Here is a 22,402-nt window from a genome sequence, read left to right as displayed (position 1 = left end):
CGGGCAATTTGCCAAGATTCGCGGAACGAGCACCCAGATGCGGCTAGCACTGGCAGCTGAATGCTTTTAGTGGGACGTGCGCTAAGCGTTCCCTAGAAGATCTGCCGCCTTCCAGGGCTGTGCCACTAGGAGCCGCCCAGAACATGTGCTTTAGTGCATCTTCAGGGTCCTTAGTGCCTCATTTCTGGCCCCTGATAGGCGCTGTTGCGGCGGACTGGAAGAGGTGCAGTTAACGAAGCGGGCTCGACTCGTCTAGGCTCGGACCCTTGCGCCACTGCCGTGCTCCGTACGGATATAGCATCCATGGATCAACAATGTGACTCTCTTCTGAATATAATCCCCCCCCCCCTAGCAGGAACTTCCCAAACTATCGAGCAGAACACAGCCAGCTTCGCCGGACCGACCACTTCCCTTGACCGAACCGAAGTCCGCAGCAACTCTTACTATTACCCACCCTGTTGGCTGTGACATTGAGAATTTGATAGTCAGCTCACTTGCGGGATCACACATACGAAACAGCAGTCAACAGAATCACTCACAATGGCCACTACCTTTCATCCCTTCCCGCGCCTCCCATCCGAGATTCGCAGCCAAATTTGGGCCTTGGCAGTGTACCCACGTCTCCTCCACATCCGCATAACTCCCAAGTCAGACACACTTGGGAACAGCTACAATCACTATGCCTCCATGATTCCACAGGCGGAACTCATGCATGTCTGCTGAGAGTCCCGTCAACTCGCCCCATACCGGAAAGCCTTCTTCACCACCTTGCCCGGTGACTCCGAGGCTCGGTACATCTGGGTCAAATTTGACGAGGACATGATCAGCCTCCAAGACGAGAAGATGGGACGGCTTGCCCCGCATGCGGCCGATATTCAGCGGCTGCGGTTTACGGTGCCAACGGGGAGTTATGGTGAATACTGGGCCGACACATTTACCAGATTTCCAGATACTGATTTCAAAGGGTTTACGGCTCTGCGGGAGCTACACTTTGCTATATCAGAATCCTATGCTCTTTGGGGATATACGAATTGCTGGGGAACGTGTCTCCCTGAAAATGTTAGATATGTTAATGTCCATACCGGATTTATGTTGACTGGGGCCCAGTTGGACTTGGTGGATAACTGGAGGTGGCGGAAAGGGGGGCTAGTAGAGGATATGGATAACTTTGATGAGGAGTTGCAGTTGATGATTGACAATGTTGATACTTTTATTGCTGATTGCGCAGAGATAGACTAAGACATGCCACAGCACCTAATTGAATAATGGGGGGAGTTTTGTTAGTAGCTTAATGTTCTTTGTAGATATTTGTGCTAGATGAACAGTTTACTTCTTCGGTAACTTCCCCAAGGATGCGGATCGCAAGACCGGGACTTTTAAGCCAGAGCATTAGAGTAAAGTATCTTTATGGGAGGCCAGAAAAGCACACCTGGGGAAAGGATGGCGGTTCACAAGGTCTTGGTGAATGCCCAATTCGCGGCCAGACGCTCTCACTTCATCCTTGCAGCGATTTTAAGAGCTCTATCAGTTTGAGCTGCCGAAATTTTTAGTGAAATCCAGTCGGAGAAGATGGCCCGCATCTTTCAAATTGGAACCAAATACCTTGAGAGTGTCAGGAAGGCCTCCGACATTATGGTGAGTTTTTCTAATCATGATGTTAGTTTAGCCCAGCCATGGAGTAGAACAAGATAACTCGCATTGTTGAACTTGGGCCTTTCCTTTTGGTAAGCGTGGATACTTTTTTACTGATACTTCAAGAAAAAGTGCGTACCTTTGTAGAGACACTCTCGATACTGAAAATGAGAAAAGAAAAGAAAGGTTAGTTTCCCACGCAATAATAGGTATCCAATAGGTCGAACACACATATCAGGGTATAACTATAACATCTAATGTCAGCAATATTCCAGAGGGTGAGATAGTACATACAGTGGCTTGCGAGAACCATTCGACTGGGCCTGCGTTAGCGGTGTCTTCAAGCCTCCTTCTCGATCTGAAGAGCTTCTTTTTGGAAGAGATCAATACCTGCGCCCAGGTTAGAGGTTTTCGAGAACAAGCAGAGAACCACGAGGAAGTAAACATACAGGTAGCTCCGATGATCTTGCGCTTCTTCTCTGGCTCGTTGACACCCTTGAGGCGGCTTAGGAACAGTTTAGCTTCGTCTACAACGGTCAGGTTGATGCCGAGATGCTTGTCAAAAGACTCCTTGACCTGTTCGTATTCGTTGAGGCGCATGACTCTTGTGGGAAATATGTCAAAGTTGTTCAGGCCACGGTTGCGAGTTGGGCGAGAGTGCTTTTTTACCATTGTCTAAGGCAGCTATTAAAAGAGATATCTTCTAAAAATGGCAGCCCTCTGTCAATACTTGAGAGACGAATTACTAATAATAATGTACATAGTCCGATATAGCATCAGCGATGCATTGTGCAAGTACTGCGACCGCTATATTGAAGGTTATAGTCAAAGAGAAAAAAAGGACGACTCAAACAAAGAGCTCTCGGAGAGATTATAATATTTTATTAGACGACATAGGACACGTAGGAAAAAATGAATGGGGGAATTGATATATACACACATATATATAGGAAAAACAGTTTCAGCAACTCCTCAACACTCTAACATTAATACTAATAGAGTGCACACGCTATAGAGAGTCGCTCATTTCCTCTGCAAAAAGTACCTTCCACTTAAGACATAGCTAGGGTGTGTGATGTCCAATCCTAGTAAATTGTGCGGTTCATACTTGGCAAATCAATTTAAAGTACCAGGCAAGATTATATGACACAACTTATATAGATGTTGAGGATGGAGGAAGTTAGCACTGGGTGCTCAAACACGCAAACAGCTATATTATCCACCAAGAGTTACCCTAGCTATAGGCCAAAACTAGACACTTTCTTAGCACATACGACCATAGGTAGTGGAGAATTCGGGGTCCCGTCTGCTCCCCCATAGACAAGCCACTAACCGGCAGATTAGTAGTCAGGTGGGTGACCACTGGCGAACACCGGCTGTTGTATGTTTTTTGATCTTTTTTGTTTATTCCTATGCCATTAATATATGACATTTACGCGAGACAATGTGGCAGTAGTTGGACTATATGTCGATGATGTTGGTGTTGTGTTAGTAACATTTCCCGATATGAATACAACTTTCTTTTTGGCACCAAATGCAATCTGCTATATATTTTTTATTCTTGGACTCTCTTCTATGTTTGAAAAACCTTTGTTCTTTGCTTATAACATCTACAGCGTATTTAATGACTCTCAAGTTACATAGATGAGGTCGATGTATTATTTGTTCCAAATGTTATCTGTTTACATAATGGCGAGGTGTACTGATACTAACAACCGTCATAATGAGCGCAGCATTGAAACTTCATTCTTTGAGTTTTGAGATTTGGAATGCTAAATATATACATTCATCTCAAATATTAATGGCACAATATATGTGAGAGGCTGTAGAGTAAATTCCTTCAAGATTCCTGGATGTATAGTGCCGTTAAAGCATGCATCAAAGGACAAGCGTGGCTGCTATAAGAGCAACAAGCCCAAACTTTAGCTGCCATCCAAGCTTATTAGCAGCACTCTTGGAACTTGATTGACTCTGTGCAGCCTGTGTATTTTGTGCATTCTCTACTTTCTTTCCAATCACCGTGGTGGCCGAAGCATAGCCACTTGCGCCGACGACGCTGGGACTTCCCTGGCCTTGAAGAGCACCGTTATCATCGCAGTTGACAAAATCCTCGATGCAAGTACAGGCCAAGTACGGATATCCACTCGTATCTCCGTCACATTCCATGGTTAAACCGAGAAAGGAGATGTCGTATCCTTCCATGACCTGCGAAATGCATTCAAACTGTAGACTGTTGTCCACGCAGCCGGCGTCTGAGCAGATGGACTGCGTACAGGTGAATACTCCGGGATGCGCCGTCTGTACAGGTCCACCACGGTTATGGATGACGGGAGAAGCCATTGTAGATGGAGGCCTTGTTGTCGTAGAGAGGCTATACTGATAGTCTTTTTGTTTTGTTAACCTAAAGGCTGTTCTTGATTTCCAAGAAGAGAAGAGCTAGCGTCGGAATTGTCGGCTCATATGCTACCTCGACGTACAGCACACCGCTGTGCTGATCGCAGCATAAGACGAGTTATTTCGTCTATTCTCTTGGGGGCGTATTGTTTTGACAGATCAAAGTTCCTATTTGAACAGCTGTAGGCTGTACAAACAAAGTTTAAATACATTCCTAACTATCTAGATATACCGAGTTGCGCTGCTTTATGGCGTGAATCGATAGCGTATAGCATAACTGACCGAACACCACTACTCAGTATTTTTCCAAGAACAATAAAGATCAATTAGCTAAGGCGGCAGTGGCTAATAGCCGCAGTGGCAAATAGACATAGTAGCTACTAGCAGCGGTAGTGGCTGATAGTAAATCTGATAGTGACTGTTGCTAGCCGTGATAGCGGCCAATAGTAGATCGATAGTAATACTAGCTGCTAATGCTAAGTAATAGCGAAAGCGGCACTCTAAAGCGCCAGCTGAATCTTAGTATGCTCGTGATTTCAATAAATACTTCTAAGCTTCCCGTCGTAGCTAGTATTCCATTGATAGACTTGCATAGCTGCTTCATGCGCTTGGGAGCTAGTCTCGGATGCAGCGTCTTCCGTTCATGGATACGGCAAGGCTCTCTCAAAAGGGCCATTGTGTAGACGGCAATCTTCGGCCCATTCATTCCGCTAGATCTAAGAGAAAATCAGTACTTGGCATTGTATTGATTGGTTGGATTATCGATCACCATCGTTTGATGCATCTCAGTTGACAAGACTTGGAGGTGGGGGTAAGTTGATCCGGCTAGCGCGTAGAATATTCCCTATATGAGGATCTCCCCGCCGTAACAATAGTGATCCCCGCTCTCATTCAGCCCTACGGCTCTTCAGAGGAGACAGCCCGGACGACCTCTCCAGTCTAAAGACCTGCAGGCCTTATTAGCATGGGATCCTCCTTTTGCAGCAATGGGAACAAAGCGCGGCATAATTTGGCGAACATTCGCATTTGTCGATCATGGTTGGTTGACCGAGCAACGGTCTTCTCAAGTATCAAATAAATCCAAGCGTCTAAAGGCCCAGCGTGTTTTCTATTCGAGACGTGTGCATCCCAGCAAGGCATAATTTCAGCACAGCCTGCAGGCAGCTGAATGCCTTCGGTGACAAAACAGCGAATCACGATGTCTAAAATACCTGCTGCTGCGCTGAGCCAGCGAAAATCAGGCTCCAACCGCCAGCCTGACGTGCGGCTCAAACTCATTCTTGATTTTTGTCCTCCTTGCTCCCAAAATTCACCTCTTTTGCTGCACCAGTCGCAACGCCTCGGCATTACACTCCATCAAGATTCGTTTTCAGAGAGGCCTGGATAAGCACATGACGGGTCTGCTCACCCCAACGGACCAGGCCTGGTTTTGCCCTGCCTGTTGAAAGCGGCAGATGATGGAGGTTACCGAGAACAGAAAGAGAACTCGAAGCGACGATGATGCACTCTCGATCCGCTCGAAACGACACCAATCGAACAATGGCGACTGGCAAATCCTTGGCCACTGTGACTACACCGTTGGCTGGGTTTGCGCTCTCCCCATCGAGATGGCTGCGGCAAAAGCTATCCTAGACAGCATTCACGCCCCCCTGCCCCGCAAGGAAGGCGATATTAATACCTACATCTTCGGTCGCGTTGCTGGGCATAATGTTGTTATCGCATGCCTTCCAGCGAGCCAGTACGGTACGAACAACGCCGCCACAGTGGCCAGCAATATGTGTCGAAGCTTCTCCTCCATCACCATTCGATTGATGGTTGGAATTGGTGGCGGAGTGCCCGATGGCGGGATCGACATACGATTAGGAGATGTTGTGGTCGGGAACGAAGTGCTGCAGTACGACTTAGGCAAGGTCTTGCCCGACGGCCAGTTTCAGCGGACTGGCCGCACCACCACACCCCCTCACACGATCATGACGGCTGTATCCAAGCTACAGGCAGATCATGAAAACGCGCCCAGCAGGATTCCCAGCATCCTCCTCGACATGCTCGACCGACACGAACAAATGGCCTCATACGCCCGACCTAGCGTGCAAGATCGACTGTTCCGTCACACATACAAGCATACGCAAGAGATGGACAGCTGCGAGCGCTGCGACCTATCAGAGGTCCTAGAACAGCCTCATCGGGAGACCGCGAAACCTAGAATCCACTATGGCAAAATTGCATCTGGCAACCAGGTCGTCAAGGATGGTGAAAGCCGTGCTAAGATGGCGGAGGAACTTGGCATCATCTGCTTTGAGATGGAGGCTGCAGGGCTGCATGATTTTCCTTGCCTTGCCATTCGCGGCATTTGCGACTACTCAGATTCTCACAAGAACAAGGCCTGGCAGAAGTATTCCGCTGCTGTCGCTGCTGCATACGCCAAGGAACTCCTGTCCGTCATACCTACACAGCAACCAAGGGATACTGAAGCGACATATGCTACAACAGGTACGTGCTGAAACTTCCAATGTTGGATTCTTGACTCATCTCCTCGCAGACCCAGCATTGCTCCAGAGTCGAATAGAGGCAGTGCTGGGCTCATTAACGTTTGAGCAAATCGACTCGCGCCATGCGACAATCAAGACTCAACATTCCAAAACTTGCCAATGGTTGCTTGGCCACCCAAAGTACGTCGAGTGGCTTGAACCAATCCATTTTTCCGGTCATCATGGATTCCTGTGGATCAATGGAAAGCCCGGCGCTGGGAAGTCAACATTGATGAAGTTTGCCTACGCCTACGCGAAGAACAAGTGGAAAGCAACACCCGACGCAACTGTCATCTCTTTTTTCTTCAACGCCCGAGGCGTTCAGCTGGAAAAGTCAACAGAGGGCATGTATCGGTCCTTGCTTTTTCAAGTCATTGAAAAATTCCCGGACGTCCTACACGATTCAGACCACATCTTCCAAGCCAGGCACAATCAGGCTACCTGGGATATCGAAACGCTCCAGGCTCTTTTCACCCATGCAGTTACCAAACTTGGCCAGCGACAGATCACCTGCTTCATCGATGCCCTTGATGAATGTGATATATCTGAGGTTGAGAATATGGTCGAATATTTCGAAGACCTTGGAGATCAAGCTGCCGAAAGGCAAACGAAAATTCACATCTGTTTTTCCAGTCGCCACTATCCGCATATCGAGATACGCAACGGATTGAAGCTCACTCTAGAGGATCAGCCCGGCCACGGCGAAGACCTTGAGAAATATGTCCGAAGCAAATTACGAGCCGGCAACAGCAAGGCGTCACAGGAGGTCTCTGCCGAAATCCTAGAGAGAGCATCAGGCGTTTTCCTGTGGGTGGTACTTGTCGTTGACATACTCAACAGAGAGTTCCGCAATGGTCGCATGTGGGCAGTAAAGCGGCGGCTAAGGGAACTGCCCGATGGACTTAGTGATCTTTTCAAGGATATACTTTGCCGGGACAATCAGAATATGGACGACCTATTACTTTGCATCCAGTGGATCTTATATGCAGCAAGACCCTTGACATGTGAGGAGTACTACTTTGCCCTCGTATCGGGACTGGACCCAAGCCCTGAGAACTTGGTTAGGTGCGATCGAGAATCCACTACCACGACAACCATGGAGCTGTATCTTCTTAGCTCTTCGAAAGGCCTTGCCGAACTTGTCAAGTCGAAGAAGCGAACTGTGCAGTTCATTCATGAATCCGTACGCGATTTTCTCATCAAGGACAACGGGATTCGCCAGTTATGGCCCAATCACGCAGCGAACTTTGAAAGCTACAGCCACGATCGATTAAAACAATGCTGTGATAATTATTGCAACATTGACATTTCCGAAATCGTACCCCAGGGCGAGCCTCTGCCTCCCGCATCGTCAGAGCTGACAAAAGAGTTACGTACTCGAGTCTCAGAGGAGTTCCCATTTCTTGACTACGCGACACGACATGTTCTTCATCATGCCAATTCTGCCGAGAACGATATTCCTCAGATTACATTCTTGAACAACTTCGCATTGAAGCGCTGGGTTCATTTGTCCAACTTGTTTCAACAGTATGAAGTTCGTCGTTACACACCCGAGGCTTCTTTAGTTTACATACTTGCTGAGCACAACCTACCGTCTCTTGTCCGATCTGCAGTTGACAACGGATTTTACGCTCATCCGAAAGGAGAGAGATTCAAATACCCTCTTTTGGTTGCTTTGAAAAATGGCCATGAGGAGGTACTCAAGGCACTTCAGCCTCATCGCGATGCCTCGGACAAGATTATTGATCAAAACGATTACCAAAAAGTGTTCTCGTTCCCAAGAACTACGACCGCGCTCCATTACGCTGCGGATCACGGCAATCTATTACTCTTAACACACTTACTCGGGTTCATGACACCAAAAATTAACGCACGAGATAGAAAGTTTGGCCATGTTCCTTTGAGTTATGCAGCGGTCAATGGTCATGAAGCTTGTTTACGAGCGCTGCTCTCCTGCGGTGCCCACATCGAGGCGCCGGACTATGATGGCCGGACGCCGCTGATGTATGCTGTAATAACCAGGAATGAGGCTGTTATGCGGCTGCTACTTGACCGGGGCGCGCAGGTTGAGGCGGCTGATACCGAAGGCCGGACGCCGCTGTCATATGCCGCTGAGAACGAGAATGAGGCTGTTATACAGCTGCTGCTTGACTGGGGCGCGCAGATGGAGGCGGCTGATAAAGATGGTCGGACGCCGCTGTTCTATGCCGCTAAGAAAGGGAATAAAGCTGTTGCGCAGCTGCTGCTTGACTGGGGCGCGCAGACTGAGGCGGCTGATAAAGATGGCCGGACGCCGCTGTTGCATGCTGTAATCACCAGGAACGAGAATGAGATCGTTGTGCGGCTGCTACTTGACCGGGGCGCGCAGACTGAGGCGGCTGATACCGAAGGCCGGACGCCGCTGTCATATGCCGCTGAGAACGAGAATGAGGCTGTTATACAGCTGCTGCTTGACTGGGGCGCGCAGATGGAGGCAGCTGATAAAGATGGTCGGACGCCGCTGTTCTATGCCGCTAAGAAAGGGAATAAAGCTGTTGTGCGGCTGCTGCTTGACTGGGGCGCGCAGATGGAGGCAGCTGATAAAGATGGTCGGACGCCGCTGTCGTATGCTGCAGGCGGGTATGGTGAGGATGTTGTACAGCTGCTGCTTGACCGGGGCGCGCAGATTAATGCAGCTGACAACTATAACCGGACGCCGCTATCTTATGCCGCTTGGGAGGGGAATGGGGCCATTTTGCGACTGCTCCAATTGCATGGTGCTAAATCTTCGTCGATAATATGGCCTTAACCTCCACTTCAACCACCACCTGCTCTGCGTTCTGTTTAAATACCTGTTGTCTAGGCAAATAGAATCTGCTAGAAACTGCTTCCGCAATCTCGCACACATAGCCAGGCGCCATGAGTGACATTCACTCTTACAGAAGTCTCTCGATAACGCCTTGACCTGTACCAAGTATCTATTCCCAGCCACACTCCGCAACGAACATGAATGGATGCCTCTTTTCAATGGTTCACTAAAGCACCTGTCTCCTTCTGTGGAGCATCTTTGCCTCCTTGAAATGTGAAGGACTAATCTTGATGGGACTGCCTTGAGTGCCTCAAGGGTCTTTCTTCTACGCCCTGCCATTCACATTTTAGGGACCGCCTGAATTAGATTTTACCATTCCACAGTCATCGGGCGCAGTAACCTTCCAGATAACTTTATTTGAAAGACTCCCTCCGATGAAGTCTTGTAGTTGGCTGATAGCCCTGTTGCGCTGGGATCATCAGAACTCATACTGAGCAAAATATAAACCTTGTCAAGACGCTCTGTAGCCATAGACATCAAGCGCTAATTGTCAAGGCCTCTGTTGGGAATAGTAAGGAACAGAATAGTATAGAAAGACCTAAAGATGGCTTGGTTATCTTCACTATTTTTAGATACTTCAACAAGGGTCTGCATTATTAGTCGGCTGCCAACGTCTATCTTGTCTTCTAGCAATACTAAAAGCATAAATCAATATTATTTCTACACTCATTCTGTATTCCTCTTTTACAATTAGACTGCCAAGACTATATTTATTACAGATAAGAGGTTGGCTTTTATATAGTATATAGGCTACAATACTAAAGTTTTTATAAAATAAAAACTAAATTTTAACTTTTAATGATTAATATCAATACTACAATATTAATTTATATATTAATAAAATCACTATACAATGCCCTCTCTGGCTTATATATTATTTTTATAATTTTTTTTTTGTATATTTAGTTAGCCTAAAATAGATAAAATCAGGTCACTAATGTAAAGAAGTTCAAATACTTTTGCTAGTTTGTGCTATCTACATTTAGATAGGGGCAAGAGGCTCGCCGTCCCTGATCTTGCGGGCACCATACTTCTCCAGACGGATAGCCTGGATAGCAATGAAGCCGCTCGTGTCCTTAATCACATCATCAGCTTCGGTTCACGTCAAAAAGCTCTTTTTCAGAAAGCTACTTACCATTGGGGAGAAGCCCTCGAGAGTATCCATGGACGACTCAGTCTCGGAGTAAAGGTTAGAGGTCTCGCTGGAGCGTCCTACAACGAATGCGCTGCCTTTATAGGCAACCAGATTGACCTTGCCCTCGACGTGCCTCTGGCTAAAGATGATGGAGTTGTGGAGAAACTCTCGCTCTGGGCTGAAGTACATGCCATTGTAGAGACAGGCGGTCCAGTTCGAGGTGACCATCTGGTCACGGATGGCACGGACCTTGGAGTCCATGACAAGGCCCTCGAGATCTCGGTGGGCGGTGCGCAGGATCGTCAAGCCGGGGGTGTCGTAGCAGCCACGGCTCTTGAGGCCAATAAACCTTGATTCGACAATGTCGACACGGCCAACTCCATTAGCTCGGCCAATTTCGTTACAGGCCTTGAAGATTTCCAGTGAGCCAGTGACGACCTTGCCACCGACCTCAAGCTTGATTGGGATGCCCTTCTCGAAGTGGATAGTGAACCTGGTTGGCTCATCAGGAGCCTTCATGGGGTCTTTTGAAGTTAGCTCCCACGTCACGGAACTGATTCAAGACTGAACCAACTTACCCACGGTCATGGTCCACATGTCCGCTGGCGGCTCGAGCTCGGGTTGCTCGAGTAGACCTGCCTCGTAAGAGCAACTATTTTCAGATGGAAGAGTCAGCGACGATTCTATGTCCGGCCAGGAGAAGGAGGTCAAATGGAAGCCTCATAGCGTGGCAGAAGCAAGTATCAAGTCTTGTACACACTACACAGTCTTGTCCGCGTGATATACGGGTTGTATAGCACCTAAAGAAAGCACTTGCTGCGTGCTTCTGCCACTTCTGCCACTTCTGAAGGAGTTCCTGACATTCCCTCCCTTTATAGGTATTCCATCGAGACCAATGCGCTCTTGGTACTTATAGATCATTGCGAGTTGCCGTGTACTTATGAAATGACAGTGGTCGCCAGTCAAAATGGCTGAAGTTAGAGTACCCCGTCTTTGTACGGCGGTCGCTCGCAACGATGTATAAAGATCGAGTACGTTTGAAGGTCTCGATTGGATGAAATAGAGGGCTTTTGCTTACTGAATAAGGTTGGCATCCATAGAAAATGGCTTCTGCTTAGTCGACGTCACAGGAACGCCCTTTGATTCGGCAAAGTCCAAGAGTGCTTGACGCCCACTGTCTGTACGTTAGTATCTTCGAGAGAAGGGCGGGGCGGCAGGGGTACGGACGCGAATCGCTCGCAAAACTCGGGTATGCGCCACGGGATAATTGTCTTCGTCTTCTGATCGAGGGCCCTCCATGCCATCTCGAATCTGACCTGGCTGATAAGAGGGTAAGTATGTGACATTGATATCTGGGCACCTAAACGTACTCATTCTAATCAAGTTAGCATTCAGAACATGATACACAGAAGAGGGAAGAACGTACTCCTTTACCGGTGCCTATGTAGGTAGGAGAAACGGCAGTCAGTATGGCACGACAGTAAGCAGATGCTGAAAGGCGACGTCGATTGCTTACATCCATGACTCAAGTATTCACAGTTATACTGCTTGGCCACTTTCATCATCGCCCTCGCAATGACAGGCCTGGCCAACGACGTGCCCAAGAGGTAGGCGTCTTCGTATATCGCGTTGCCTGATAGCGTCGGATGTTAGCATAGCCGTGGATGGACGTTGTGCACTTCGCACGGGGGATCGGCCGAACACACATTGCACTGCGGGCCAAACAAGTTCGTCCACTAGCTCCTGCTGAAGATTCTGGATGATCATGCGTTCAGCACCGATCTTCTCGGCTTTGGCCTTGACTGCATCGTAGTCCTCATTTTGTCCCTGCAATGACGTCAGCACAGGGATATAAGCAAATAAAGCCGCTATAAGTAGCGAGCTGGCCCTGGGAATAACAGTCCATCTCTTTCAATCCTCCGGGTCACCTCTCTTTGTATCCTCCCCACGAACAGGGTAGGGGCCAGAATGCGAGAAAGACAGCTTGTGCTTCCAGGTGCAGTGCTTGTCCTCCAAGCCGAGGAGCAAATATCGAGGGACGGCCTGTACGTACCACATCCGCAAGGAAGGCCTGTTCTCAGTCAGCTCAGCGCAGGTACATCGACTGGGTTAGACGTACAACAACGGTATAGCCCTGCTCAATGAGCCAAGCCAGGATAACAGAAGTATCCAAACCTGGAATCTACATTAGCATCGTCATCGTGCTCATGCAGCACTGCTCATGTAGAAAAACGCACCGCCAGAGTAGGCCCTGATTCACGGGGATCGCCAAGTCAGCCTAACAGCGCGTAGAAAGCAATTGGTTCTGCTCAACTCACAGACAAACGCGCTTGGAAGCCATTGTGATAGTTGGTTGAAGTTGAAAAGGCAAGTAGGAAGCGATTCAAGCTGATGACCGTCAAGAGGTGTTGTCGCGCTTTCATCCCACTTTCGTCCCGCCGACGCCGGAGTCGACCGGAGTCGATATGGAGATCTACCAGACGGCTGTTGTGGAGACACTAGGCTGGTTGCGGCAAGACGCCTGATAAGGGCTGCGACCCTAGCCCCACAATAAACTGCTCTGAGTAATTAATAGCCTAGGGTGGTTAGACTTGGGTATGGCGGATCAAGCGTTCGGACTCGAGGCGTCCAGATGTGACTCCATCCTGAGCAGAATAGCTTTGCAGAAGGCTCTTTAACGCGTGAGTCATAATCGAGCTATGGTAACTGCCGCGGTTATGAGCGCGAGCTATCTTGGGTACCTTACCTACCCCAGCTTAGGTAAGCGGCGGTGGAACGGAACAAAGAGAACGATGTTATCTACGTTGTTTCTTCTGATAATACCCATAGCATACTGATGGTTAACGTAAGAGCTCTTTACTTCAGTAGCCAAATACCTATTCTAGGTAGGTATGCATTACCTATAAAAAAGAAAGGTTTACTTTTTTTCCGCCCTTAATTATATCTTTTGCTCTCTCTATCAGGGTGGACAAGGTCTGAGCATTTACCACCTAGCTGCCAGCATTGCTACATTCTTCTCATTGCATGTTCAATGTTCTCCTTATATCCCGAACAGCAAAAGAGCCCTTCTTGTATGTAGTATGCGCCAAACAGCAAGCTGAAGCCATCACTACCAAGCATCGCTACGATATTGAATACATACAGATGAATAAATCCACTCATTGCCAAATTAGTACTAGATTCTTTTACCATGAGTATCAATAGCAACAGCTTAATTCGGCTTTCTCTCCATTTCGTCCAGATAGAATCTTGGATGATCTTGTCAGAAGCACGGAATGTGCTGAAACGCATGACACTGGACTTCAGCTTACATTTAGTAAATACAGTTTGGATAAAAAATCGACGTGATATCGGACGTCATGGCGATATAAGCGAGACGAAAAGGCTGTTGGCCAGCCCGCTGATGCTTACATTGATCGCCATAACTGCGAGTACACGATAGAGTTCAGACATGTACTCATGAAGTGCTTACATCTTTCTATTTCTAGTCTCACTCATGACTCGGAGCTCTGTCTTGATATACTTGACGCCATAATAGCTCGTGGCTTATCTGACGTATGTTTGGTAGGTAATCTGCGTGACCATTATATATGTAGATGCCATCTGCGCAAGGATCCCTCTCTAATACCCTCTATTGGATGAGATTCATCAAATTTTCTTGCTAACCAAATATGCGAACCATCGTCTTTGCCTTGATCGATGCGTCACTGGCCGCCAGTGCAGCATCCACAACAACAAAAGTGCCAGCCTATGTCATTGACTATGGTAAGCGTAGCGCGGGCTTTTCGATGTTCTCTCCTTTTTTTTTTTTTTTTTGTTTAATTTTCAGGGAAAAACGAAGTCTTATTCCCAGCGGATATTGGCAAACAGTTACTCAACACCATTCCCGAAGTCAACTTCACCAAAGTCGGCGAAAAGGTGCATCCACTAACACTCAACAACTTGAACCAACTCAATAAGTTTGGTAATGCATCAGTCTTCCTGACTGCTAAGGAAGATGTCACAGATCTCGCAAGGGAGCCATCCTGGGTACACGGTGTTAAACCAAATGCTCAAGGCAAGACCGTAGGCGCCGTCTCTTGCGCCATCATTCTTCGATCTCATCCCGACAATTCTTCCGTCGTCGACGCCTTTTACTTCTACTTCCTTGCCTTTAATAACGGCGGGCACGTGCTTGGAGTTCCTGAAGACTTTCACGTGGGTGACTGGGAGAATTCAGTGATCCGCTTCGTGAACGGCAAGCCAACCGAAATATTCTTGTCCCAGCATGAGCAGGGAGAGGCTTTCAAATACGATGCACTTCAGAAAATTGGGAAGAGGGCGCTTCTTTTCTCTTCGTTCGGCAGCCACGCCATCTATGCCACGAATGGGTCTCACAACATACCTTTTACGCTCCCCCCGCTGCCCGCGGTCAACTTGAGTTCGGTGACGATCCCAGGCCTTCCTGCCGGTGCTCTGAATCATTTGAATCTCTCTTCTATTCTGAAGGCTGTTCTGCCTAAAAATCTACTCCAGGATACAACATCACTCGGCACTCTCTGGGATCCGATTGCCAATGCCTACGCTTATAACTACACCTTTGACTTCAATCCAAAACGCTCAGCAGAAGAAAACAACCAGTTCACTCCACTCGCTACCAAAAACCACGCCAAGCCGCCAGTTAGCTGGTTGACATATTTTGGCCAGTGGGGAGACCAGCAATACCCTTTGACAGACATCCGACAGTTTGCGATTCTCAACATACCTCAGCTGGCGTACTTCGAGGATGGGCCAAATGGACTGGTGTTCAAGAACCTTGTGCGATCTACAGTGTGCCCGCCGAAGATGATCAATTGCACCGTCAAAACTTCGTTGAAGCAGGCAAATTATTACCAGAACCCATGTCTCACTGAGACTAGGAGATCTGCCTTACATGAACTTTACAGCTTAGTGTCCCAATCGACGAGCGATGGCTTCCTCTACAGCCTCTCCACATAATGCCGGAAAACTTCCTACGCCTAGCTAAACAGCTTGATTAGAAAAAGAGAGGAAGGAAAAATATAAAAAGAGCAAAAAGAGCAAAAAACATACAACAGCCGGTGTTCGCCAGTGGTCACCCACCTGACTACTAATCTGCCGGTTAGTGGCTTGTCTATGGGGGAGCAGACGGGACCCCGAATTCTCCACTACCTATGGTCGTATGTGCTTGAAGCAGTGTAGTATTGGCTTATAGCATAATGATAGTCGGCAAAACAAAAATGAGAATACGAATCTATGTACGCTTTCATCACCGACATCGCAAATCTTATGTATGGCTGTATTGCTGGAGTTCATGGCCATGGGCATGAGATGAAAGAGACACACTATGGAAGATAACATGAGTGCATAAAACAACAACCCAAGCACAGGAATTACGCCAACTGCTGTTGAGCGGCTCCAAACCTCGTCTTTCAGAGAATAACCAATAAATTGAGAGCTGCGTAGCGTCAACTGCTCTTCGGCCAGGACGTCTAGTCAAGGTATTTATCAGTGGTGTAGATATTGAAATGTTTCCATATTTGAGATGTATTCGTACTAAAATGTAGGGTTTCAACCAACTGAACCACTGATATATACGTTCTCATCTTCTTTATAGCCCCTCGGGAATATGCCGGGGTAGATTCTCCTAACTATAGGTAACTTTTGCAAGAGATTTGTGTGACAAATCGGTCTATACTAAATAACATAGCTTTCAAGGCAATAAGGCCTGTCTGCAACTGCTTAGTCTCGCTTGACCCCCAACTGCTTGACTGTCCGTAATCCGAGCACACTTAGCACACAGGTCAATGCCATGGCGGCAAACATGGTCCAGAAGACGGCGCGATACCCAGCCATAAGCGCACTGGGTGAGGCTTTATCAGCGTCAGGAGATGCATTGGTTACAGAGGTGGCAATGAGCGAGGTAACAGTTAGACCAATGGCTGTACCCAGCTGTGCGCAGGTGTTGAAGACGGCACCGCTTAAAGCCTGCATGTGTGGGGGGAAAACGTCTGACACGACGAGGAGGCCAACTGTGAAGAGGATATCGCAGCTCAATGGAGTCAGAATCTGTATGTAGTTAGAGACGAGTCGATGTTATGATGAGACATTTGCAGCGATGGACGGTATCCTCTATGTATGACAGGTGTGATGCATCACTTACCTGGGCAAAGAAAGCATCATACCAATAAGGCCAGTGTGGATGGATAAGGGCCATGAGAAGCGGCGCGACTGCGCTGATGGTCGAGGAGATGAGTACAGACCACATGACTGGCATGCGGTTTACAAAGATGCCGGTCGATATGTTGGTTAATGCTCCAGAAATAAGAGACGGGAGAATCTGCAGTGAAGCATGCAGCGCGGATTTTAGCTGTACTTGTTGGAAGCTAGAGAAAAGATCAACTCGAATCCATAAAGGGACTGCTGCCAGTGATGGACGACTTACAACAGACTGCTATACAGCTCCATGCAGTTGCACACAGCCGTGGTGAGTAGCACCATCAGGCAACAACTCGTAAAGACCCAGTTCTTCCATAGTGAATTGGGGATAAGTGCATTGCGCTGGTGCTTTTCCTGGTATTGCATCCATCCTATGAAGACAGGGATCAAGATGGCACTGACAACGAGAAGGGCAATGGTAGATGCCTTATGAATACTGTGGATATCGGCAGATAAGACTCTAAAGCGCCGTATTAGCTACGCCGAGGAGTGGCAGAACTGGTGAGGGATGATGCTCACGCGAGAACATAGGACAGCATCACCAAACTCGCAGTGCCGATGAGTGCCCCAATGATGTCAATTTCCTTCAGGATGCTGGACCAAACCGATTTCCTTGGACGGACAGCGTCCTTTGGCAACGCCCAAACTCCGGCCAGGAACAGGGCGAAAGTGGTGGCTGCGGCAAGATAGAATGCGGCCCTCCAGCCGGTGCGGTCAGCGAAGACACCACCGAGAACCAGACCAAGAGAGAAGCCAATCGGACCGGCGAAGCCCAGGCACGCAAAGCCCAGATTGCGCGGCCTGCCCTCCTCCAAGCCGGTCGACACAATGGAGACGGACGAGGGCACAATGATGGCGTTTGTGACGCCCTGCAGCGCGCGAAAGGCAATCAACTGGCCGCTGGACCGGGCCAAGCCGCAGGCCATGGCAGAGACGGCGGCGGTGAAGGCGCCGACCAGGCTCATGGTCTTGGTGCCCACCACGTCGGCAATGGAGCCGGCCAGCAGCAGACACGAGCCGGCCGTCAGGTAGAAGACGGACGTCGGCCAGACCAGCAGGCCCTCGTCGATGTGCAGCGAGGCGGCCATGGCGGGCAGGCCGACGACGACGACGCCGTTGCAGAAGCTGCTGAAGAGGTTCAGGCCCAGCAGCTGCGCAACAACAAGCGTGGCTCGGAATCGCGAGTGGATGATGGCCGTTTTGGCGTCCCCTGCTGGCGAGGAGCCGCTCGACGGGTCCGACAGCGCTTCGGCCGATGCTGCGGCGGGGCTGCCACCGGCCTGGACAGGCGGCAGCTCAACCGATTGCGGCTCCGTGAGTACCTTGGTTGCCATATTGCAGGTGTGGTATGTGTGAGTATGTGTGAGTGATGCGATTTGTTTGAATTCCCGCTGGGAAATATGAGTTGATGACTCTTGAGGACTGCCGGGGGGGCAGCATCTAGCCGGAGCAGGTTAGATTTCGTCCACACCCCAGCAATTCAGCTACCTATTGTAAGGGTACTTTCACTCAATTGACATGAGGTCACGTACCCACTTCACATGTTGGTCGAGGTACATGTATATCGACCTATCTAGGTACAGAGTGGAGGTGGTTATACGGTAGCTAGGTACATGGACTCCTGTGTAATATAACATGTAAGTTGTTAAAACAAAAGCGTTGAGAAAATCATTTAAATAACTCTATATCAATATAAAAGAAAATATTTGATATAATAATAATCTCATAAAATAAAGATTCAATCCAAAGCAAAAGCCACTATTTTAGGCTATTTGTATTACGTATTACCCGAGCCGCCCCAACGCATCCTCCCCACCACTAATCAGCCCTACTCCGATCCCCACCAATGGCTCGCCTTTGTACCTCGACAACTCCAGCTCCCCCCACAGAGCTCCGCTGATCCCCGATTCCCGCGCCCTAGCCTCATTCCATCTCTCTTAATCTGACGTGAATCCAGCTCTGGCTGCAAGGATTGCAAGGATCCAAAACGCGGATCCTTTGCTGCAACATCATATCCCGCACGGCGCAAGAACGGCGGCCGATCCGCACAGCTTGCTATTCACAGTCCACCTCGGCGTCGCCACGCTGTGCAGCATTTCAAAACGGCCCTGTGCTGTACATACGAGACCCCAGCAACTCAGCTCAGCTCGAAACGTGCATACGAGGAGTGTGGATGCCATAATCTTTCTGGGCTGAAGCTTCCATCCTGCCGTTCTCCACGTCATGCATGTAGGCCGCAATCGGAAAGCTTCTGTCTGATGGTGGCCGGTTTCCGCAAGGCATTGATGGCCACTCTGAGTGGCTGCCATTGTTTCTGCATTCGCGTACCGTCGAGGAAGAGGTTGGACTCTTCAGCTCTTGCTGCATACACACGCACCCATTCTAGGAGAGGGTGTCGGGCAGATTTGCTGCCTATTGCCCTCCATACTGTACTCTTGTATTTGAAGGATCGAGAGATGTGGCATGACTCAACCTCTTCTCTGCAACAAATCGGCTCATGTAAGCCTATGATTGAGGTTGATTCTTTCAAGCTTCGAAGCTTTGGGCATGATATTTGACAGGCCAAGTTTGAGTGACCCTATGAAGGATTTTCCCATGATACAGCTGCGAAACATTAGCAGATCGCACCAGCCTCCTGTGGCGATGTGACCTTGCTTTCGCGTACCTAGCATGCTTTGGGAGAGAACCAGATGAGATGATCTGCTAGATGGATCTGAAATCAGGCATCTTGTCTCAACGGGAGTGTATCAATCTCCATCTCCCCGAGCCTTGGCCGTGGCTTCTCAGCAAGTCAACGAAACGGCCGGCATGTGGCCAGGACGCAATCCTAAGGGCGTCAAGTGGTCCATCACCATCGTGTTTGAGCGAGGCATTCACATGAAATTAGGCACTACGCAGAGAGGGATTGGCGTAGGAATAAGCACGGATTGGGTTGCACATCAAGGGCAAGCTTTTCATCCTTCACCTGCAGGGCGGGACGACGTACATGTACTCTCGACATCCCAAGGCTTACGCATCCTTCACGCCAGCCTCCTATGTGCCATATCCACCGTGGAGTTCTTGTTACGCCATGTGTCTAGTCTTGAGATTCTACAGCGGGCCATGCGATTGGTGCGACTGGAAAAGAACAAGCTGTATGCATCACTATTTTATAGACAGCATACTCGTCACTCTGGGAGAATCTCGTATGATATTTTCAACCGCTATTAAACTAAAGCTAGCACATATCATTATACTTCTCTCACCTGATTTCGAACCAGGGGCACGGCCGGTTGTTGAGACCGTCACCGATTAGAAAACACTTCATCATGTCTTTCATCAAGATTATCGCCCTTTTCTCACTTTGTGCTGCCTTATTGTTGGTCCAGAGGTGGCGTACCTGGTTTGGAGGCCAGGCCAACCGCGTCACCCCCTTGGATGCAAATCAGAGATCGAGACTCGAGGCCAAATTGGCAGAACGAGTCGCGCTATACAAAGAGATGTACTACAAAGTACAAAACCTCGAAGAGTTCCCAGAGATTCTACCAGCCGCAAAGGAGATGCTTCTGCAACTTTTGGAACACGGGTTTTCAATGGCGAGGTACAAGCCGCCGACCCGCAGTATTCTAGACTTGAAGGAGTACGACCCGGCAGCGCTGGACAAGTTTCTCGAGGCCGAACGTCAAGAGGTCTCGGATGCATTCGAGTCGTATGTCAGGCGAAGATCAGCTGGATCCCCTCGAGAGCTGTTCAATACCAAAGAGGACGCAATCCAATGGCTCAAGCGCCTTGCCCCCTTGAATTTTATCGATGGAGCTTGGCTATGCCGTGTTCACAAAATCACGACACCATTTGTGCTCAGAGACATCACCAAGAATGCATGGCAGGTGTTTTCAGAGGAACTAGGCGATGGAGATGTTGAGAAAAACCATGTCTTGATTTATAGAGATTTGCTGAGAAAGCATGGCGTTGATCTCCCAGCAAGCGACTCGATCGATTTCATCCAGGACCGCCATGGACTGAACGATGAGCAAGTGTGGAGGAATTCAATTGGGCAATTGCTCATTTCCCTCTTCCCCAACGAGTTTCTGCCCGAGATCCTGGGTCTAAACTTACATTTCGAGGCATTGGCCCCTACAGGGTTGAAAGCAACCAAAGAGTTCCCAGAAGTTGGCATTTCGGCGTATTACTTTGCCCTGCATATATCGATCGACAATGCTGACTCGGGCCACTCGGGTATGGCACTGGCCAACATTGTCGCTTTCATGGATCTCATGCGCAAGACTGGCATGATGGGCTGCGACCAGGCGTGGAAGCGTATCCAGGCCGGATATTTGCTTTCGCAAAGCCTTGACGAGAGTGAGACGCCGGATGTGTATGAAGAGAGATTGATCCAGATACTCCATCGCAAGGCCAATCTTGCACGCAAGATCCACTGCACCAGTCGAGCCCGCATCGGTGGGAAAAGCTTATCAGAATGGTTCTCGACGCCCTTTTCTGCCAACGAGAAAGGGGACGAGTGGAAATACGGGTTTCTACACGCCTTGGCTGACTCAAAACCGTGGGTGTACAGAGGCAATAGCAGCAAGAGCCTGCTTATGAAAGAACTCTCCTGGACTGGTCGGATGTTTGGCGCGTTCACCGATAGCGAGGTCGAACTTTTGCGCACCTGGATCGATTCTCTCCAGGAAAAGGATGCTTGTCCAGGAGACTCTTACTGGAAAACGGTTGGAGGGCACTCACTTTTGGAAAACTCATTTCTCCCTCCGCGGCAGGATGTGGCTGTTACCCATCCAGTCTTTTCCCCCCCGCAAGCATACCCTCCCAGCGACTCACACGACTTTGTTCCGTTGTCCGCCTTGCAGGTCTCTCAGATTAGACTTGATGCCATCCTTCCGCTATGGTTCGTGCATCCTTGCATATTGGAGAACATGGTAGCATCACCGTATCAGACGGCCACACCGTTGACGGCTAAGATCCTCCAAATTATTCGTGCCGACATGGGTTACAGCCCAGAGAATACGGGCATTGCTGGTATGGATGAGCAGTTGTGCCGTGGATATCGCCCAGATCTCATCGCCCTTGGATGCGAAATGGCTCGTCGACACAACTTGCCTGAGCCAACGTGTCTAGGCGACATTATTGGGCCTTTGAATGAGGACTCGCCCGCTGTCACGAAGTTTGCACACTCTTTGCTCAACTGGTCCATGCGGCCGCAGAAGAACGGGGCATTCCTGCTAGGTCTGGCTCGCGCTTTTCTCGACATGGAGGTGTTGGTGGCTGCGGACGAATCGCTGCTGGCTAAAGGGGACAGAAGTTACCTGTGCGAAGTCATTGAGCGAAAGAGGGTAGGATTTGAGGCTTGTTTGGCAGAGCTCAGCTCAGATCCCGTCAAGTCGTGTGATTTTGTAGGCGGTTACGAGTATGGACGGGCGGAGATTGAAAAGATATTGGCATGAGTGGTTACCACCCCAGTAGTAGTATTTCAGACTATGTATGTAGAGGTTATAAAAGTTGTGGCCCATGCTGGCTAGAATTTCGATGTCTTCGTCTCAAGATCAGATGTACACATGGGCCATTATTCATGCAATATGGATACATTTATTCAAAAGCACTCGTTGCTAGTGTCTACAGCTTTTTCACAGATTGAAGCTTTGCTCCAGCATGAAA

General features: G+C 48.9%; 9 protein-coding genes across 9 annotated transcripts; 4 read left to right on the top strand and 5 right to left on the bottom strand.

Annotated features, from left to right (window-relative positions):
- Nucleotides 1-648: 648 nt before the first annotated feature.
- On the bottom strand, nucleotides 649-864 carry TrAFT101_011332 (uncharacterized protein; the record flags this gene model as incomplete). The annotated part of the gene is made up of 1 exon (XM_066129221.1): nucleotides 649-864. One exon carries the CDS (start codon nucleotides 862-864, stop codon nucleotides 649-651), a length of 216 nt encoding a protein of 71 aa, XP_065985352.1.
- A 1,108-nt stretch (nucleotides 865-1,972) lies between these two features.
- On the bottom strand, nucleotides 1,973-2,304 carry GUA1_2 (GMP synthase (glutamine-hydrolyzing); the record flags this gene model as incomplete). Its single annotated transcript, XM_024905649.2, has 2 exons — nucleotides 1,973-2,022; nucleotides 2,082-2,304. 2 exons carry the CDS (start codon nucleotides 2,302-2,304, stop codon nucleotides 1,973-1,975), a joined length of 273 nt encoding a protein of 90 aa, XP_024754915.2.
- Nucleotides 2,305-3,510: 1,206 nt separating this feature from the next.
- TrAFT101_011330 (uncharacterized protein) lies at nucleotides 3,511-3,972 on the bottom strand (the record flags this gene model as incomplete). The annotated part of the gene is made up of 1 exon (XM_066129220.1): nucleotides 3,511-3,972. One exon carries the CDS (start codon nucleotides 3,970-3,972, stop codon nucleotides 3,511-3,513), a length of 462 nt encoding a protein of 153 aa, XP_065985351.1.
- A 1,508-nt stretch (nucleotides 3,973-5,480) lies between these two features.
- On the top strand, nucleotides 5,481-9,342 carry TrAFT101_011329 (uncharacterized protein; the record flags this gene model as incomplete). Its single annotated transcript, XM_066129219.1, has 2 exons — nucleotides 5,481-6,516; nucleotides 6,566-9,342. The coding sequence occupies 2 exons, from the start codon at nucleotides 5,481-5,483 to the stop codon at nucleotides 9,340-9,342; spliced, it is 3,813 nt and encodes a 1,270-aa protein (XP_065985350.1).
- A 996-nt stretch (nucleotides 9,343-10,338) lies between these two features.
- TrAFT101_011328 (uncharacterized protein) lies at nucleotides 10,339-11,885 on the bottom strand. Its single transcript, XM_024909119.2, has 5 exons — nucleotides 11,765-11,885; nucleotides 11,616-11,711; nucleotides 11,116-11,189; nucleotides 10,538-11,061; nucleotides 10,339-10,477 (listed from the first exon to the last, which is right to left on the bottom strand). The coding sequence occupies exons 1-5, from the start codon at nucleotides 11,881-11,883 to the stop codon at nucleotides 10,385-10,387; spliced, it is 906 nt and encodes a 301-aa protein (XP_024754913.2). The 5' UTR covers nucleotides 11,884-11,885; the 3' UTR covers nucleotides 10,339-10,384.
- A 2,323-nt stretch (nucleotides 11,886-14,208) lies between these two features.
- On the top strand, nucleotides 14,209-15,514 carry TrAFT101_011327 (uncharacterized protein; the record flags this gene model as incomplete). The annotated part of the gene is made up of 2 exons (XM_066129218.1): nucleotides 14,209-14,302; nucleotides 14,367-15,514. 2 exons carry the CDS (start codon nucleotides 14,209-14,211, stop codon nucleotides 15,512-15,514), a joined length of 1,242 nt encoding a protein of 413 aa, XP_065985349.1.
- Nucleotides 15,515-16,267: 753 nt separating this feature from the next.
- Nucleotides 16,268-18,415, bottom strand: TrAFT101_011326 (uncharacterized protein). Its single transcript, XM_024901491.2, has 5 exons — nucleotides 18,286-18,415; nucleotides 17,273-18,237; nucleotides 16,980-17,213; nucleotides 16,698-16,920; nucleotides 16,268-16,603 (listed from the first exon to the last, which is right to left on the bottom strand). Exons 2-5 carry the CDS (start codon nucleotides 18,085-18,087, stop codon nucleotides 16,277-16,279), a joined length of 1,599 nt encoding a protein of 532 aa, XP_024754910.2. The 5' UTR covers nucleotides 18,088-18,237; nucleotides 18,286-18,415; the 3' UTR covers nucleotides 16,268-16,276.
- A 1,146-nt stretch (nucleotides 18,416-19,561) lies between these two features.
- Nucleotides 19,562-19,963, top strand: TrAFT101_011325 (uncharacterized protein; the record flags this gene model as incomplete). Its single annotated transcript, XM_066129217.1, has 1 exon — nucleotides 19,562-19,963. One exon carries the CDS (start codon nucleotides 19,562-19,564, stop codon nucleotides 19,961-19,963), a length of 402 nt encoding a protein of 133 aa, XP_065985348.1.
- A 98-nt stretch (nucleotides 19,964-20,061) lies between these two features.
- Nucleotides 20,062-22,349, top strand: TrAFT101_011324 (uncharacterized protein; the record flags this gene model as incomplete). The annotated part of the gene is made up of 1 exon (XM_024907141.2): nucleotides 20,062-22,349. The coding sequence occupies one exon, from the start codon at nucleotides 20,062-20,064 to the stop codon at nucleotides 22,189-22,191; it is 2,130 nt and encodes a 709-aa protein (XP_024754909.2). The 3' UTR covers nucleotides 22,192-22,349.
- Nucleotides 22,350-22,402: the final 53 nt, after the last annotated feature.

This window comes from Trichoderma asperellum, chromosome 7 (genome assembly GCF_020647865.1).
Source record: "Trichoderma asperellum chromosome 7, complete sequence".
NCBI classification, from domain to species: Eukaryota; Fungi; Ascomycota; class Sordariomycetes; order Hypocreales; family Hypocreaceae; genus Trichoderma; species Trichoderma asperellum.
This window is presented reverse-complemented; position numbering and strand designations above follow the sequence as displayed.

Bases quoted from the DNA above. Each gene is read 5' to 3' on its own strand.
- TrAFT101_011326 (XM_024901491.2), bottom strand. From the start codon at position 18,087: ATGGCAACCAAGGTACTCACGGAGCCGCAATCGGTTGAGCTGCCGCCT. The intron at 17,214-17,272 runs GTGAGCATCATC...ACGGCGCTTTAG, and splicing joins ATGCTGTCCTATGTTCTCGC to AGTCTTATCTGCCGATATCC. The intron at 16,921-16,979 runs GTAAGTCGTCCA...TCTTTTCTCTAG, and splicing joins GAGCTGTATAGCAGTCTGTT to CTTCCAACAAGTACAGCTAA.
- TrAFT101_011328 (XM_024909119.2), bottom strand. From the start codon at position 11,883: ATGTCACATACTTACCCTCTTATCAGCCAGGTCAGATTCGAGATGGCA. The intron at 11,712-11,764 runs GTCCGTACCCCT...ACGTACAGACAG, and splicing joins GAGTTTTGCGAGCGATTCGC to TGGGCGTCAAGCACTCTTGG. The intron at 10,478-10,537 runs GTAAGTAGCTTT...GATGTGATTAAG, and splicing joins TCGAGGGCTTCTCCCCAATG to GACACGAGCGGCTTCATTGC.